Source organism: Tursiops truncatus, chromosome 1 (genome assembly GCF_011762595.2).
Source record: "Tursiops truncatus isolate mTurTru1 chromosome 1, mTurTru1.mat.Y, whole genome shotgun sequence".
Taxonomy (NCBI): domain Eukaryota; kingdom Metazoa; phylum Chordata; class Mammalia; order Artiodactyla; family Delphinidae; genus Tursiops; species Tursiops truncatus.
The window spans coordinates 153,446,991-153,462,400 of NC_047034.1; the positions used below are offsets into that span (position 1 = coordinate 153,446,991).

General features: G+C 44.7%; 1 protein-coding gene across 1 annotated transcript in view; it reads left to right on the top strand.

Annotated features, from left to right (window-relative positions):
- The first annotated feature begins 241 nt into the window (after positions 1–241).
- The window catches only part of SF3A3 (splicing factor 3a subunit 3), a 29,330-nt gene continuing 14,161 nt past the window's right edge, over positions 242–15,410 (top strand). Inside the window, exons 1-14 of the mRNA XM_019938092.3 lie at positions 242–438; positions 720–767; positions 2,071–2,123; positions 2,230–2,335; positions 6,135–6,207; positions 6,584–6,675; positions 7,720–7,802; positions 8,713–8,851; positions 10,129–10,197; positions 10,627–10,694; positions 10,851–10,958; positions 12,096–12,165; positions 14,161–14,325; positions 14,420–14,530. Of these exons, the coding sequence (XP_019793651.1) occupies positions 343–438; positions 720–767; positions 2,071–2,123; positions 2,230–2,335; positions 6,135–6,207; positions 6,584–6,675; positions 7,720–7,802; positions 8,713–8,851; positions 10,129–10,197; positions 10,627–10,694; positions 10,851–10,958; positions 12,096–12,165; positions 14,161–14,325; positions 14,420–14,530 (1,281 nt within the window). The 5' untranslated portion in view covers positions 242–342. The remainder of the gene's footprint in view (positions 439–719; positions 768–2,070; positions 2,124–2,229; positions 2,336–6,134; positions 6,208–6,583; positions 6,676–7,719; positions 7,803–8,712; positions 8,852–10,128; positions 10,198–10,626; positions 10,695–10,850; positions 10,959–12,095; positions 12,166–14,160; positions 14,326–14,419; positions 14,531–15,410) is intronic.

Consider the following 15,410-nt stretch of genomic DNA (forward strand, 5'->3'; position numbering starts at 1 on the left):
TCCAGGTCCCTACCCGCCCGGCCACGCGGCCGAGGAAGCCAGGTCAGATTCCTTACTGCCAGGCTGGTGGATTTCTGTATGCCCCCTAGAGGCACCTGTAAATCGTTCGGCATCGCGCCACACACCCCCGGCCAGCAGGGGCACTGCAGCCGTCTCCATAGCACTGACTGGGTCTCCTGCGGTGTTCACTTTTCCTCGAGTCCCCGAAGAACTTCCGGCAGCCGCGGAACTTAGGTGACGCCGGACGCGCCGCTTAGGGACGCGGGCGCGCAAGGCAGCAGGAGTTGTTTCCGGCGGTGTCGGTGTTCTAGCTTGATTTGAGGCGGCGGCGGAGGAAGGAAGATGGAGACGATTCTGGAGCAGCAGCGGCGCTATCACGAGGAGAAGGAACGGCTCATGGACGTCATGGCTAAAGAGATGCTCACTAAGAAGTCCACGGTGAGTGGGGCCTGGGCAGGGGCTACCCCTGAGGCTGGGCCCCATGCCCGGGTTCAACCTCTGAGAGTTTTCTTCGGTCCTCAGACCTGCCCCGCGCCCGCCCCTTCCCGGGGCTCCCTACCCGAGCTCTGGCCTAGGCAACCTTCCCCCGGGCCCAGCGCCCAGAGGCCTCTCTGCTTGGGCCACTAAGACCTGAGCGGATAAGCTCGGCCCTTGGGCGGCCTTTCCAACTCCAGAACTCCGACTAACGGTGTCTTGTGTCACCGTTTGCCTTTCTTCAGCTCCGGGACCAGATCAATTCTGACCACCGCACACGGGCCATGCAAGATGTGAGTGCCCCGCTGTCCACTTCTCTTTGGGTCGCGATGGGCTGGAAGAAGGGGGCGGGGGGGGTCACCTGGAGCCCTGGACGAAGGTAACCGGGTTGGCCAGTCGAGGGTTCGTATGCCTGCCAAAGGGTGCTTAACCACCCTTGCTCGCTTCTGTGAATGGGGAACTCTTATTCATTCTTAATTACTTGGAAAGATGCCCCTTAGAGCATTCTGTATCCCATGGACGTGCAATGAGTAGTTACCAGGAGTCAACCATTCGGGCTTAGAAGGTACTCTCCCTTCTCCCCAAAAGAGAATGCTGTGTATTACTGTTTTCCTCCCAGAACACTGTATTGAAGCATTTGAAGTACTTTTTGCCTACCACACTGCATTTTCCTAGTAATAGTTCAATTTCTTACTTTTAGAAAAGTAATTAAAGTCAACATACTGATACGTTTTTATGTTAAAGCTAAGTGGTAGGTAAATGGAGGTTCGTTATACCATGCTCTCTACTCTTGCATGTTTGAAATCTGTTTAGAAAAGAATAAAAGACCTAATCACAGAGTTTCTAATTTGGGGGAGATAATTAATATTACAAGCCCCTAATCCCTTATCTAAATTCTCAAATCTGAAATGCTCTGAAAACAAAAGATTTTTTATTTGTTTGTTCTGGTAATTGTTTAGTGGCAAAAATCTGACTTGATCTGAACAGATGGGAGGCTTTTTATGGTCTTTATCACATTTAATAAGTAATGTGTAAGTTTCACTGCAGAACTATTAACATGTGTTCCAGATTCCACTAGGGATATTGCATGCAGTACCTTCCTGAACTTAAAAATTCCAAATTCTGAAACAAATCTGGTCCCAAAAGTTTTGGAGAAGGGACTACGTACTCATACCATCCTGAGTTCGAATCCAAAAGAAACTGTGCGATGTTTTATTTAGTCTGTGTACTCCTCAGTCAAGCCTTTTGAAGTAGTGAAAATCATCTTGGACCGCCCTTTTATCTTTGAGTGTCTTAGGTGGGAACTGCTGTTTACCAAAGGGTGACAATGGCTCTCTTTTATGACACTTCTAGGGAAAGTTAAATATAGGAACTTTCTGCCACCCCTCAAATCACATCACTTAATCTTCAAAATGACCTGTTTTAAAAAGTAACTAGGAACCAGTGCTGTCTGTTAAAGGTACCAGAAAGAACAAGAACTTTTAACACCATATCTCTTGAGGTTTCCCTGGGCTTTGACAAGAGAGCCTTTGTTGGTTGCTTGGGTCTAAGTTGTACAGATTGCTTCATCCTGATGGGTTTGTGTTTGCCTTTCAGAGGTATATGGAAGTCAGTGGGAACCTGAGGGATTTGTATGATGATAAGGATGGGTAAGTGACAGTCACAGCCAATCCAGGAATTATTGCTTTTGAGGAGCCATGGTTAAAGGACTAAGTTTGTGTTCCGTGTTCTCTGGTTTTTTTTCTGAAATTGCAGGTTACGAAAGGAGGAGCTCAATGCCATTTCAGGACCCAATGAATTTGCTGAATTCTATAATAGACTCAAACAAATAAAGGAATTCCACCGGAAGCACCCAAATGAGGTATGACCTCAGAAAGTATTTTCTCCAAACCTGTCCAAAGAGCATACAAAGGAAAGGTGTAAGGAAAGTGGAGGTTGCCACTCAGGTGTCCCTTCAAAAAAGAACTCGCCAGTTAGCTGCAAGCAGCGAAGTTAGGTGACATCCTGCAACTCCAGTGCTTTCAGGATCTCCCTCAGCTTTAAGCTAAGGCCATTCTCTTCCTGGGCAGCCCCCAACCAGTGACTGAGCACAGTGTGGGTACCGTGGCCTGGTTATTTCTGCCCATTGTGAGACTCTTCTAGTGAGTAATCTTTGCTCCAGAGTTCCTCATTGGGTTGATCCAGATTTTGTCCTATCTTCATCATGGTCTGGGCTCTCCCTGCCCAATCCTCCTCTCTCCTTTTTATCTTTAATGGATAATACCCACCCAATAAACCACTTGCGCTCCTAACTCTGTCTTAAAATCTGCTACCTAGAGGATCCAACTAACACAGAAAGGCTTTACTCGCTTCCAGTGATCATTACACCTTCATGATTCAGTCCAGAGGCCTACTCTTTCATGAAAATTCCTTCCTAGTCTACTTTACTCCCCCAATTAATCTTTCCTATCTTTATGATTCTGTCATATTTTATGACAATGAACGTCTGCCCCACTATATTGTAAAATGATAAGGAGCAGGGATTCCATCTCAGTTATTGAAGAATCCATTAAGCATCATACACAGCTGACCAAAGGAATTCTGGGGGAAGGGGGAGCGAGGCATGGCTGTAGGAGAAGTGGAGAGAGATAGGTCAGTGATTACTCTGAGCTTTTATGACTGTGTAACTAAAAAGTTGTTCCCTTGATAGAAATAAGGAAGAAAGAGGTAACCCACTTGTAGTGGAAATGAATTTTTATGTATGTAGATATTCAGGTGATATTATATGTAGGTAGAAGTGTCCCATGAGCAGTTGAAATTAGGTGACTGGGGCTTGAGAATTACCACATGTACTTGATGGTTGAAGCCATGGATCATAGAGTTCTGGGAGGGAGAGACAGTGTGAAGGGAGACTGTCCGCTTCTGTGTGCCTTGGGGCACACTCTTAATAAGGTACTTAACTGAAAAGGAGCCTGGGAAGCCATCCATCACAGGTCAAATGGCAGCTCCAGGTAATGTCTTACTGAATCTCAGCCAACGAGTTTCACAAAGGAAGTTACTGGGATCAGCTGTTGTTTTTGTTTGTTTGTTTGTTTATTTGTTTTTTTACTGCATAGGTCTTTTAAATTTATTTTTATTTATTTATTTTTGGCTGTGTTGGGTCTTCTTTGCTGTGCGTGGGGTCTCTCTAGCTGTGGCGAGTGGGGGCTACTCCTCCTTGCGGTGTGCCGGCCTCTCATGGGGGTGGCCTCTCTTGCTGCAGAGCATGAGCTCTAGGTGCGCGGGCCCCAGTCGTTGTGGCACGTGGGCTCTAGACAGTAGTTGTGGCTCACGGGCTTAGCCGCTCCGCGGCATGTGGGATCTTCCCAGACCAGGGCTCGAACCCGTGTCCCCTGCATTGGCAGGCGGATTCTTAACCACTGCACCACCAGGGAAGCCCCTCAGCTGTTGTTGATTGGTAACTGCCAGGGTTGCTACTCTGTTGAAGAAGTGGGAGTGGCAATCTGGTCACAGAGGCACAAATAGATAATGAGGTTACAGTAGTGTGGAGTGTTTAGTATGCATTTGAAAGACTGGCAGAAAAAAGGAGAGGAGAAGCAGGAGGATCACAAGGAAAATAGGGAAGGCATACATACTTCAAGGAGCAGATGGAAAAATGAAGAGACTGAAAATACTGGACAGTAGAGGCTATTTATTGAAGTTAAGTGGAGGTACATGAATGGACTCACACACCTACCTATGTCTCCTCATCCCCTTTGGAAGGTAGAGTATTAAGTCTTTTGGTAACCGAGAGAGAAGGCACAAGTACCATTCTGGTGTGTTAACCTTATCCCAGCCCAGACAGAAAGGTGATGAGGAATAAACGGTTAAATAAATGATTGGAAGAATGCCTAAGATATACTAAGGGAAAAAAAAATAAGTCTAATTACGTAAGAAACAAAATAATAATCTTGCACTTGCCTGTATGTACTTGCACAAATATATATATTTAAATACCTAGAGCAGTGGTTTCCAAATTTTGCTGTGCATTTGAATCTGGAAGTGTTTAAAAAGTACTGATACCTCCCCACCACTTCTTTTTTTTTTTTTTTTTTTTTGCGGTACGCGGGCCTCTCCCGTTGCGGAGCACAGGCTCCGGACGCGCAGGCTCAGCGGCCATGGCTCACGGGCCCAGCCGCTCCGCGGCATGTGGGATCTTCCCGAACCGGGGCACGAACCCGTGTTCCCTGCATCGGCAGGCGGACTCTCAACCACTGCGCCACCAGGGAAGCCCTCCCCACCACTTCTGATTAAATTTGGTATCAAGTGCATTAGGATTTTTTAGCACTCTCCCAGGTGATTCTAATGTGCAGCAGAGTTTGGGAATGGCTGACATTTAAAAGTCTGTTGGGTTTCCCTGGTGCCGCAGTGGTTAAGAACCACTTGCCAATGCAGGGGACACGGGTTCGAGCCCTGGTCCGGGGAGATCCCACATGCCACGGAGCAGCTAAGCCTCTGCGCCACAACTACCGAGCGTGCACTCTAGAGCCCATGAGCCACAACTGCTGAAGCCTGTGAGCCACAACTACTGAAGCCCGTGTGCCACAACTACTGAAGCCCATGCGCCTAGAGCCTGTGCTCTGCAACAAGAGAAGCCACCGCAATGAGAAGCCCGCACACCGCAACACAGTAGCCCCCGCTCTCAGCGGCTAGAGAAAACCCACATGCAGCAGCAAAGACCAAATTCAGCCAAAAATTAAATAAATGAATAAATTTATAAAAAATTTAAAAAATGAAAAAGGTCTGTTGACAGTGGTTAGCTATTCCCAGGAGAATTATTAAAGGGGAACCTTTTTTTTTTAATATTTATTTATTTGGTTGCACCAGGTGTCTTAGTTGCGTCATGTGGGCTCCTTAGTTGCGACACACAGACTCCTTAGTTGAGGCATGCGAACTCTTAGTTGCGGCACACATGTGGGATCTAGTTCCCTGACCAGGGATTGAACCCAGGCCCCCTGCATTGGGAGCACGGAGTCTTATCCACTATGCCACCAGGGAAGTCCAAGGGAACCTTGATTTTTTTTAATATACATATAAATTTACTTATTTTATTTTATTTTTGGCTGCTTTGGGTCTTCATTGCTGCACGTGGGCTTTACTCTGGTTGCGGCGAGCGGGGGCTACTCTTTGTTGTGATGTGCAGGCTTCTCATTGTGGTGGCTTCTCTTGTTGGGAGCTTGGGCTCTAGGTGCGCAGGCTTCAGTAAGTTGTGGCGTATGGACTCAGTAGTTGTGGCACACGGGCTCTAGAGCGCAGGCTCAGTAGTTGTGGCGCACAGGCTTAGTTGTTCCATAGCATGTGGGATCTTCCCGGACCAGGGCTCGAACCCATGTCTCTTGCATTGGCAGGTGGATTCCTAACCACTGCGCCACCAGGGAAGCCCTGAACCTTGATTTTTTTTTCATTTTGTCTTTTTGTGTTATTTGAGTTTTTGTGAGCATGTGTTATTTCAGCAATTTTTAGTTAAACAATGCAAAAAGGAAAAGGAAAAAGCAAGGTAATTAGAAAACAGAAGAAAGCTCCTAATGAAAAATCAGGCCAAATACAGTGTTAGAAATCCAACTTTCTATATAGTCCATTCTGTGATATTGCAGCTTCTACGCTGAAAAAGCCACCTGAGCTTCTCCTCTTTTTCCCATCAGATCTGTGTGCCAATGTCAGTGGAATTTGAGGAGCTCCTGAAGGCTCGAGAGAATCCAAGTGAAGAGGCACAAAGTAAGTAGCGTTTAATGTTTCTATCCAGCAGTAGCAGAAGTACAGGTTAATGACCAGAGTTCAGATTTGCCCTCAGAGCCCTAGAAAATGGCCCCAGAGAAATTTGTAGCCAGGTTCCCTTACTGATTTCCTCTTTGCTAGACTAGAGAAGAGTCTGGACTAGATTGTCATCCTGAATCGGCCTTGGACAAAATAGTCATTTTGTGCTAGCCCAGCTTAAATTCACTCGCCTGGAAAAGCAAGGTCTGTTCACTTTGTGACTAGAGGGAGGATATTTGGGTGAAGGGCTGCATTATGAAACAGTGCAGTCCACTTGAAAAGCCAAGTCCAAGAAAGTGGTCTTTAGTATCTGAATCTTGACGTCTGATTCCTTCAGATTTGGTGGAGTTCACAGATGAAGAGGGATATGGTCGTTACCTTGATCTCCATGACTGTTACCTCAAATACATTAACCTGAAGGCCTCTGAGGTAAGACCCAGGAGAGGGGAGGGTGGCTCTGATTCTAGGGGTGAGTCAGGACACTGGGCTGGGGCTACTAGACCTGAAACTATTAGAGTGTCTTCCTTGTGTTCTGGAACCGTTATGTTAGTATTAAAGAGGTGATGTGCTTTCTTAGAATGAAACACTTTTCAAAGTGAAAGTCAGGTTTCTACAGTCAATACAATAAGCATATTTTACTTATCAATAAATTTTGTTTTATTAATACAACAAGCTTATTTTGCTTTTGTAAAAATAAAAAAAAATTTTAAACTCACAAGTACACATCAAGCTTCTGTGTTAGGCACACAGAGTAGTAGGTACATGAAAGATACAAAAACATAATCTCTGCCAGGAGGGCTATTTAATAGCTTTAAAAAGGTATTAGAAAATAACTTACCATAAGAGCTGAGGTTTAATGTGACAGTCTCAGGGCCACAAGGAAATACATGATGGAATTTCTCTTGGGGTTGTGAGGACATGTCTCAAAAGTTGTGACTAAACTTTAAGCTCCTTGAGTACAGTCCTGCATCTGTCTTGTTCTCATCTGTATCCATGTACTTGGTCCAAAGGTATTCAGTAAGTGATTGAATGAGGGAACAAATGGCACCTTCTGGGACCTTATTTTAGGATGTAGTGGGTGTCAGTCTTTAAACAGGTGCCCTGTATATATTGGGTAGGCCAAAAAGTTCATTTGGTTTTAAGTAAATATAAAAGACATTTTTCATTTTCACGAAGAACTTTATTGAAAAACATATTCACTAACTGAATGAACTTTTTGGCCAACCCAATGCTAATGTTCAACAGATGTTTCTTTTAGCTTATGGTTTATTGACTTGATCTTTATTTCACAGAGTTAATTGTGTATCATATTCTGCTCAGTCCAGTGGAATTAACACTCAGTGCGGGAATTAAATATTGGGGGGGGAAAGACTAAAGTGAGCTGGGCCTTGTTAATCTCATTTATTGGAGATTATATTGCAACTTGGTGCAAACACCTAACTGAATCTCTTGTCATTTCTTTTCTCTTTCCAGAAGCTGGATTATATCACTTACCTGTCAATCTTCGACCAGTTGTTTGACATTCCTAAAGAAAGGAAGAATGCAGAGTATAAGAGGTAGCCATTACTAGTTTCTAGGCCTCTACTGGATTTAACTAGAAGATTGTTTAATGAGAAGGTTTGAGGGCAGTTTTGAATTTTGTTGCATGAAAGGCATATATGAATGACTTCCAGGTTTATTGGAGGATAGGAATTTTGAATGACATGGTTTCAAAACCATAATACTCTGGCTCTGGAAGAATGTGTGTCTATGGGCACGTCCGCGATCTTAGACCCATACTGTTCTTAATGTTGTCTCATTGTAGAAGGAAGTCTCCCATCCAGGTGGCTCTGTGTCTTTGGAGTTGAATGGGAAAAAATTAGACTTTCTCAGATTGTGATTGAAGTTAAGTGCCTGGGTCTGATGTATAGATTTAAGTTTTGTTTGTGTTGTTATTCCCCTGGGTAGTAATCTGTACTCTACCTTCCTCTCTTTTTCTCATTTTCTTTTTACCTAAAATCTTTTAATGTGAGTTAAGACTTTAGTATTTGGAATTGTATCATGAGGATGAAAGAAGATAGGAAAGGTCAGAATCAAGATGACATATTAGGAGAGGGATTTCCCTGGTGGTGCAGTGGTTAAGACTCCATGCTCCCAAAGCAGGGGGCCCGGGTTCGATCCCTGATCCGGGAACTAGATCCCACACGCATGCCGCAACTAAGGAGCCTGCCAGCTGCAACTAAGGAGCCAGCGAGCCACAACTAAGGAGACTGCCTGCCGCAACTAAGACCTGACGCAACCAAATAAATAAATGTTTAAAAAAAAAAAAGACATATTAGGAGAAAGCCAATTGTAAGCTCATTTTTTAAAGTAGTATTTTTACTTGAAAAAACTAGTTTCACTGGAATTGTAAGTATGTTTTACAGGGCATAACAGTATATCAAAAATAGAAACCTTGCTGTCTCTGTGTTATTTACTCCTCTGTAGATATCTGGAGATGCTGCTTGAGTACCTTCAGGATTACACAGATAGAGTGAAACCTCTCCAAGATCAGAATGAACTTTTTGGGAAAATTCAGAATGAGTTTGAGAAGAAGTGGGAGAATGGTACTTTTCCTGGATGGCCGGTGAGCTCCAGTGGGGGTGTGGGTGGAGGACATGCCAGGGACGTAAACTAATTATTTTACTGTAATCTTGAGCCTCTGCTTTAGGGCATGAGGTGCTGATCCCTTGAGATCAGTTGTGGCCATGAGATGTTGTCTGCCAAGTATGCTGGGTTTTCTCTGTGTACTTTGAAAGAGATTTGTCAGGGCCCATTTGCCATTGGCTGGGCCCAGGAGTTTCACCAACCATGTCATTACTGCTCTGTGGTTCCTACTGACCAAAAACTGATATAATTATATGCTAGAAATCTTTATGTTTTCATTCCTGGGGACAGACTTGAGTTTTCCTGAAATCTCTGGGAGAGTTTTTCAATCTGTTTTTTTTTTTGCTCTGCTCTTGTAGGCATTTGGTTGTCATTCATACATGTGTATAAGGGGCCAACCAGCACCTGATACGAACACCTCATCTTACTGCACTTTGCTTTCTTGCACTTCTCAGATGGTGCATTTTTTTACAGATGGAGGGTTTGCAGCAACCCTGTGTCAGGCAAATCTATTAGTGCCATTTTTCATTTTGTTATGGTGGTCTGTGATCCATGATTTTTGTTACTACCAAAACTCACTGAAGCCTCAGGTGGCGGTTAGCATTTTTTAGCAATAAAGTTTTTTTTTTTAATAAATTTATTTGTTTTATTTATTTTATTTTTGGCTGCACTGGGTCTTCATTGCTGCTCGCAGGCTTTCTTTAGTTGCAGCAAGCAGAGGCTATTCTTCGTTGTGGTGCGCGGGCTTCTTATTGCGGTGGCCTCTCTTGTTGTGGAGCACAGGCTCCAGGCACGCGGGCTTCCACAGTTGTGGCATGTGGGCTCAGCACTGTGGCTCACAGGCTCCAGAGCACAGGCTCAGCAGCTGTGGTGCACGACCCAGCTGCTACGTGGCATGTGGGATCTTCCCGGACCAGGGCTCGAACCCACGTCCCCTGCATTGGCAGGTGGGCTCTCAACCACTGCGCCACCAGGGAAGCCCCGACAATAAAGTATTTTTTAACTAAGGCATGCACATTGTTTTTTTAGACATAATGCTATTGTGTACTTAATAGACTACAGTATAGTATAAACATAGCTTTTATATGCACTGGGAAGCTAAAAAAGTCGTGTGACTTGCTTTATTGTGATACTCGTTTTACTGTGATGGTCTAGAACTAAACCTGCAATGTCTCTGAGGTGTGCCTGTACTTTAGATGACTCCCTTGCCTTCATTCTAAACCTGGGTATTAATAAACATCATATTGTTCTTTCCAGAAAGAGACAAGCAGTGCCCTGACCCATGCCGGAGCCCATCTTGACCTCTCTGCATTCTCCTCCTGGGAGGTATGTTTTCTTTATCCACTGTGCTGGTCTTGCCTGTTCACTCCTCAGAGGGATCACTCAGTCTCCTGTTTTTAATGTGATAAACTTATAAGACATCAGTTCTTGGGTCCAAGCATCTACAAAGAATGTAGAAAGATAAAAAGAATAAAAAGTGTATCCAACTTCTTTGAAAACTATAAACTAAAAATTCTAACCATCTTAAGCTGTAGTGGAGGTAATGGAACACTACCAGTATGGTTATGTATGAACTTAACCCCCCAAGGCCTCTTTGGAGAGTTGGGGCGTACTGCTAGGAGATTGGCTGTGGAATGTGTGGTCTTGCCACAGCTTTAGGAACACCCACACCCCAGCCTGCAAAGATGAAGTTTCAGCATTTGTTGTTTCTCCAAGTCTATTTATATAAAATTGTAACTTGTCTCTTTCATACAGGAGTTGGCCTCCCTGGGTCTGGACAGATTGAAATCTGCACTCTTAGCTTTAGGCCTGAAGTGTGGCGGGTAAGAGGCTGGTTTTTCTATCAGAACTGTCTCATTTACTGGGTGTTTCACGATCTTCTAAGTGGCTCTGATTCCCTTGTTCTGTCACCCCCCACTGCAAAGATAAGCAGGCCTATAAACTAGTCCTGAATTCCTTTGCCCCTTGTGTCTCCTTAGGACCCTAGAAGAGCGAGCCCAGAGGCTATTCAGCACCAAAGGAAAGTCCCTGGAGTCACTCGACACCTCTCTGTTTGCCAAAAATCCCAAGTCAAAGGGCACCAAGCGGTGAGTGGCTGGGGCCGCACCTCTGCTGACACTTTAAAGTTTTTATTCCCATGCAGAATTCTTACCACAACAGAAATTTTAAAGCCTGTTTTATCACCACTATTGACCCATCGAGAGCCAGTCAGCTCTTTCTCTCTGCTAATGGCAGAGCGTGCTCTCATTGTTATTATAAACCAAAGACAGTCTGTACTCAGCTGACTGAGAGTGGGTGATGTCTGTAAAGTTGAAACTGTGCCCTGGGTACCTTTTGTTACCTCTGTAGCTTATAGAAACTAAGTAGGTTCAAAACTATTTTTCTAAGTACATTTTTACTAATGACAGTTTGTACAGGTTTTTTTTTTAAAATAAGTTTATTTTATTTTTATTTATTTTTGGCTGCGTTGGGCCTTTGTTGCTGCGCGCGGGCTTTCTCTAGTTGCCGTGAGCGGGGGCTACTCTTCGTTGCAGTGCGCAGGCTTCTCATCGCGGTGGCTTCTCTTGTTGCGGAGCACGGGCTCTAGGCCTGCGGGCTCAGTAGTTGTGGCTCGCTGGCTCTAGAGCGCAGGCTCAGTAGTTGTGGCGCACGGGCTTAGTTGCTCCGCAGCATGTGGGATCTTCCTGAACCGGGGCTCGAACCCGTGTCCCCGTGTTGACAGGTGGATTCTTAACCACTGCGCCACGAGGGAAGCCCTGTACAGGGTGTTTCTTATATGTGGTTTTCCTAATTCTCAAAACAATCCCAAAAAGTTTTCCTGATTTTTTGCAGATAAGGACTTAGAAAAGTTATGGAGTGTGTCTGTTATCTCACAGTTACTAAGGAGCAAGGTCAGGATTTGGGCCCAAGTCTGCTGGTTCCAGAGCTTGCTCTTCTGTACCACATTTCCTTTGTATGTTATAATCATGGAAATTTAAATACCTGGATATGTCTTTCACCTTCTAGAATGAGGTCAAAGGGGAAGCTTCCATGCATTCTAAGAAATAACCTCAGTACTTCTATCAGCGAGTGCTGAGCTGAACAGAGCATTTGCTTTCACAACGTGGTATTTCTCACATGCTTGTAATTTTTAATGCACCCATGGAATAAATGTTCCCAGATATACGGAACAGGGCATTGGGTAAAAGAACCCTTGAGTGATACAGTTTCTTTCTTATTTTCAGAGACACTGAGAGGAACAAAGACATTGCTTTCCTAGAAGCCCAGATCTACGAATATGTAGAGATTCTTGGGGTGAGTAACTGACTCTGCTGAGGGCTGTAAATGCTACAAGATGGGGAAGTAAGAGAAATATGAATTTGTAGGATTTTTTTTTTTAGGATTGCAAGAGGAAAGATACATATCAAACTACTTCAGCAGAAAATTGGGTTCTCCCAGGGTACTTTGCCCTTTATTGAGGTGCTGTTCTGTTCTTAGGTGTCTGTTGTTAGGTGATATTCCCAAGGTTGCCCAATCCCATGAGGCTAGGCAGAGAGAATAGACTCCCCTTAGTATCCAGATTCTTTGCCTGAGCTCTGGAGTATACCCAGGGGTGACTCAAAAGGCAGATAAGAGTAGCTTTTCAGATGTGACTTATTCTGAAAAGGCATTCCTTACGTGTTCACAAGATTGTGTGAAACTTCTTAGGGCCGGGAGGTTAGCGGTACAGAGCTGGCTGTGAGCTGCTCCTTTCTGAATATTCTTTCAAGAAGAAGCTGAAGTGGGGGTTGCGGGTAGAAAAAGGCCTAACCTGGCCACGATGCTTATCTCGGAGAGAAAGAAGGGACAAGTGGGAGGAAATGACTCTTTCAGGGAAGAGAAGGTGGAGGAAAGGGCACCACTCATCCAGAGAAGGTGGTCAGTGTCTCTGGGAGTCCTGCGGAGGACCGGCCTTTCTGGTTGTCTGCTTTGTGTAGTTTTCAACCACTCTGAGCCTTTGCCTCTACAAGTGCTCACATGGTGCTTTGAGCGAGCAGGTGGCTCTGGCTCAGATAGCTGTCTGCGTGTCTCTGTCAGTTGCCATGGACGTTTTCATTGTGCCCTTGTTTGAGGACCACTTATGTAATAGCTTATAAAACTAAGATTCATCTTTTTGTTTCCTTCTATTACAACTGCTTTTGATAAGAGGAGGCTAGCCAGACATTGGATACTGGGGGCGCTTATATTCTCCACAGTAAACCTGCGCTGTGCTAGGGTGGGCAGCAGTCTGTGTTGCCAGTCCTCTGAAGAAGACTGAGAGGCAGATTTGTGCCCCTGACACAGGTGTGCCCACTACTTCTCCCTCCTTTGAGAGCATTTTGCTTTCCCTGCCAGGAGGTGGCACTCTTGTCTTTGGAATTCCAGCCATTGCCAGCCAAAAATGGTTTCTAGATGTTGCTCTCGTTATGTACTGATGCTATTTTTACCATTATTTCACCATTTATTGGCACCTGTTGGTTTCCAGACATTATGCTACATCTTTGGATACATTAGTGAATATGACACAGCCTCTTGCCCTCGAAAAGCCCACTTTGCGGCTGAGGGCTACAAATAACTGCAGTATAATGTGACACATGCTGTAATACCTTGAGATTGAGTGTTCTAAGTAGAAAGAGGGAGATAAAAATGTTCCAGGTAGAGGAAACAGCAAGCAAGAAGGTAAAATACGATGAAAGGAAATAATGAGGAAACCAGTGTATATGGGTGTGCCTTGTAAGGGAGGGGGAGTGGTCAGAGAAATTTGAAAAGTTATGTTGGAAATTGGAACCTTGTCCTTTAAGCAGCAGAAAGCCAATAAAAGTTCTTTAAGCAAAGTGTACCATTAGATTGGTTTTTTTGAGCAGAAAAATCTGGGAACAACGTGGAAGCTGGACTGGAATGAGGAGAGACTCAGGGCAAGTTAGAAGGTTGTCATCTTGGTGAGGACGATAACAGTGGGAAGGAGAAGGAAGGACCAGTTCAGGAGATAGTTTAGAGAAAGAAGAGAAGAGACTGTTCTCTGTTGTTCTGTGATAGTTCGTGGGCTCAGACGAGTAACTTAGGCAAGTGCTTTATAAAACCTTTGACTTTTTCCTTTAAGATCAGGGGAGAATTATTCCTCTGCTGATGAGGAATTCTGATTTGAAGACAAGACTTTCTCTTTGTTCGACAAGGAAGAAAACCTAATCCTTGGAAGTGAGGGGTCAGCAAGGGTTATAGCAGAATAGGAAATTTCCCTTCTTGTCCTGCACTATTCTTTGACTTCCCTTTTCATTTATGGGCTTGACTTAGGAACAGCGACATCTCACTCATGAAAATGTACAGCGCAAGCAGGCAAGAACCGGAGAAGAGCGAGAGGAGGAGGAGGAAGAGCAGATCAGCGAGAGCGAAAGTGAAGACGAGGAGAACGAAATCATCTACAACCCCAAAAACCTGCCCCTTGGCTGGGATGGCAAAGTCAGTCGCAACACTACCATCTTTCCCTCATATCCCATTTTGGAAGCAGATGCAGACACTAGTCTAATACTGTTTTTTATCTGATTTCTTTTAGCCCATTCCTTACTGGTTGTATAAGCTTCATGGCCTGAATATCAACTATAACTGTGAGATCTGTGGAAACTACACCTACCGAGGTCCCAAGGCCTTCCAGCGGCATTTTGCTGTAAGGAATTCAGAGCCATTTCTCCTGGACGTTGAAGCATGAAACATGAGTCTTTTAGAGAAGAGGATAGGAGCAGCCTGAGAGGATCACTAGTGCCCAGAGCCTAAGAGAATCAGAGAAGGAGTGGATCTAAAGTCCAGCATGTGGCATTTGGCCTCTGGCACCAGTGCCAGCCTTGGGTAGTACCTGAGATGGTTTCTGGAGGCAGCCCACCACTCTGCTGTTTGAACCTCGTTTCTGTTTTCTCTTGCTTGCTCTTTATTTTTCGTTTTGCCTTTCTGACTCCTTGGTCATTTCTCTATCCTGTTGCTAGTACTCAGGACCAAAGAAAGGGCTGACCGCCTCCTTCTTTGGGTCTTAAATGGGCCTTTGCCTCTTGAAAAAAAGAAACGAAGAGGATGACATTTATCAAGCTATTCTTGAGAGAAAGCATTATCTGGGTGGTACTCCAGTAAGTGAATTCACCCTTGTTTTGTTTCTGCCTTCAATTCTTAGTACTTGGAAGGAAATTTTACAGAATGGAAGACTTGCTAGATGTAGCCAAGGATGGCGAATTTATATGAGCTCCTCTCTCTGTCCCTCAGACAGATCTAACTGATCCTGGGGTCTTTTCCGCCAAGCTCCTGAGTACTCTCTGAATCTCTCTCAACACCACCTCCAGCGAATTAGAATTGGCATCCAGGGCCCATGCCATTTGCGGTCCCTGAGCCAGAACTGTCATTGCATCAGCGTCTCTCACTGGTCTCTTTCGTACCCTTGCCTATATCTGATAAACAGTCTTCTCCTTTACTTCCAAAGATGATGCTGACGAGCCAGCAGTAACGCTTACTCATGCTGGTGGGGGGGGGTTGCTTGGGAGGTGACTGGTGAGTTGTGGTCT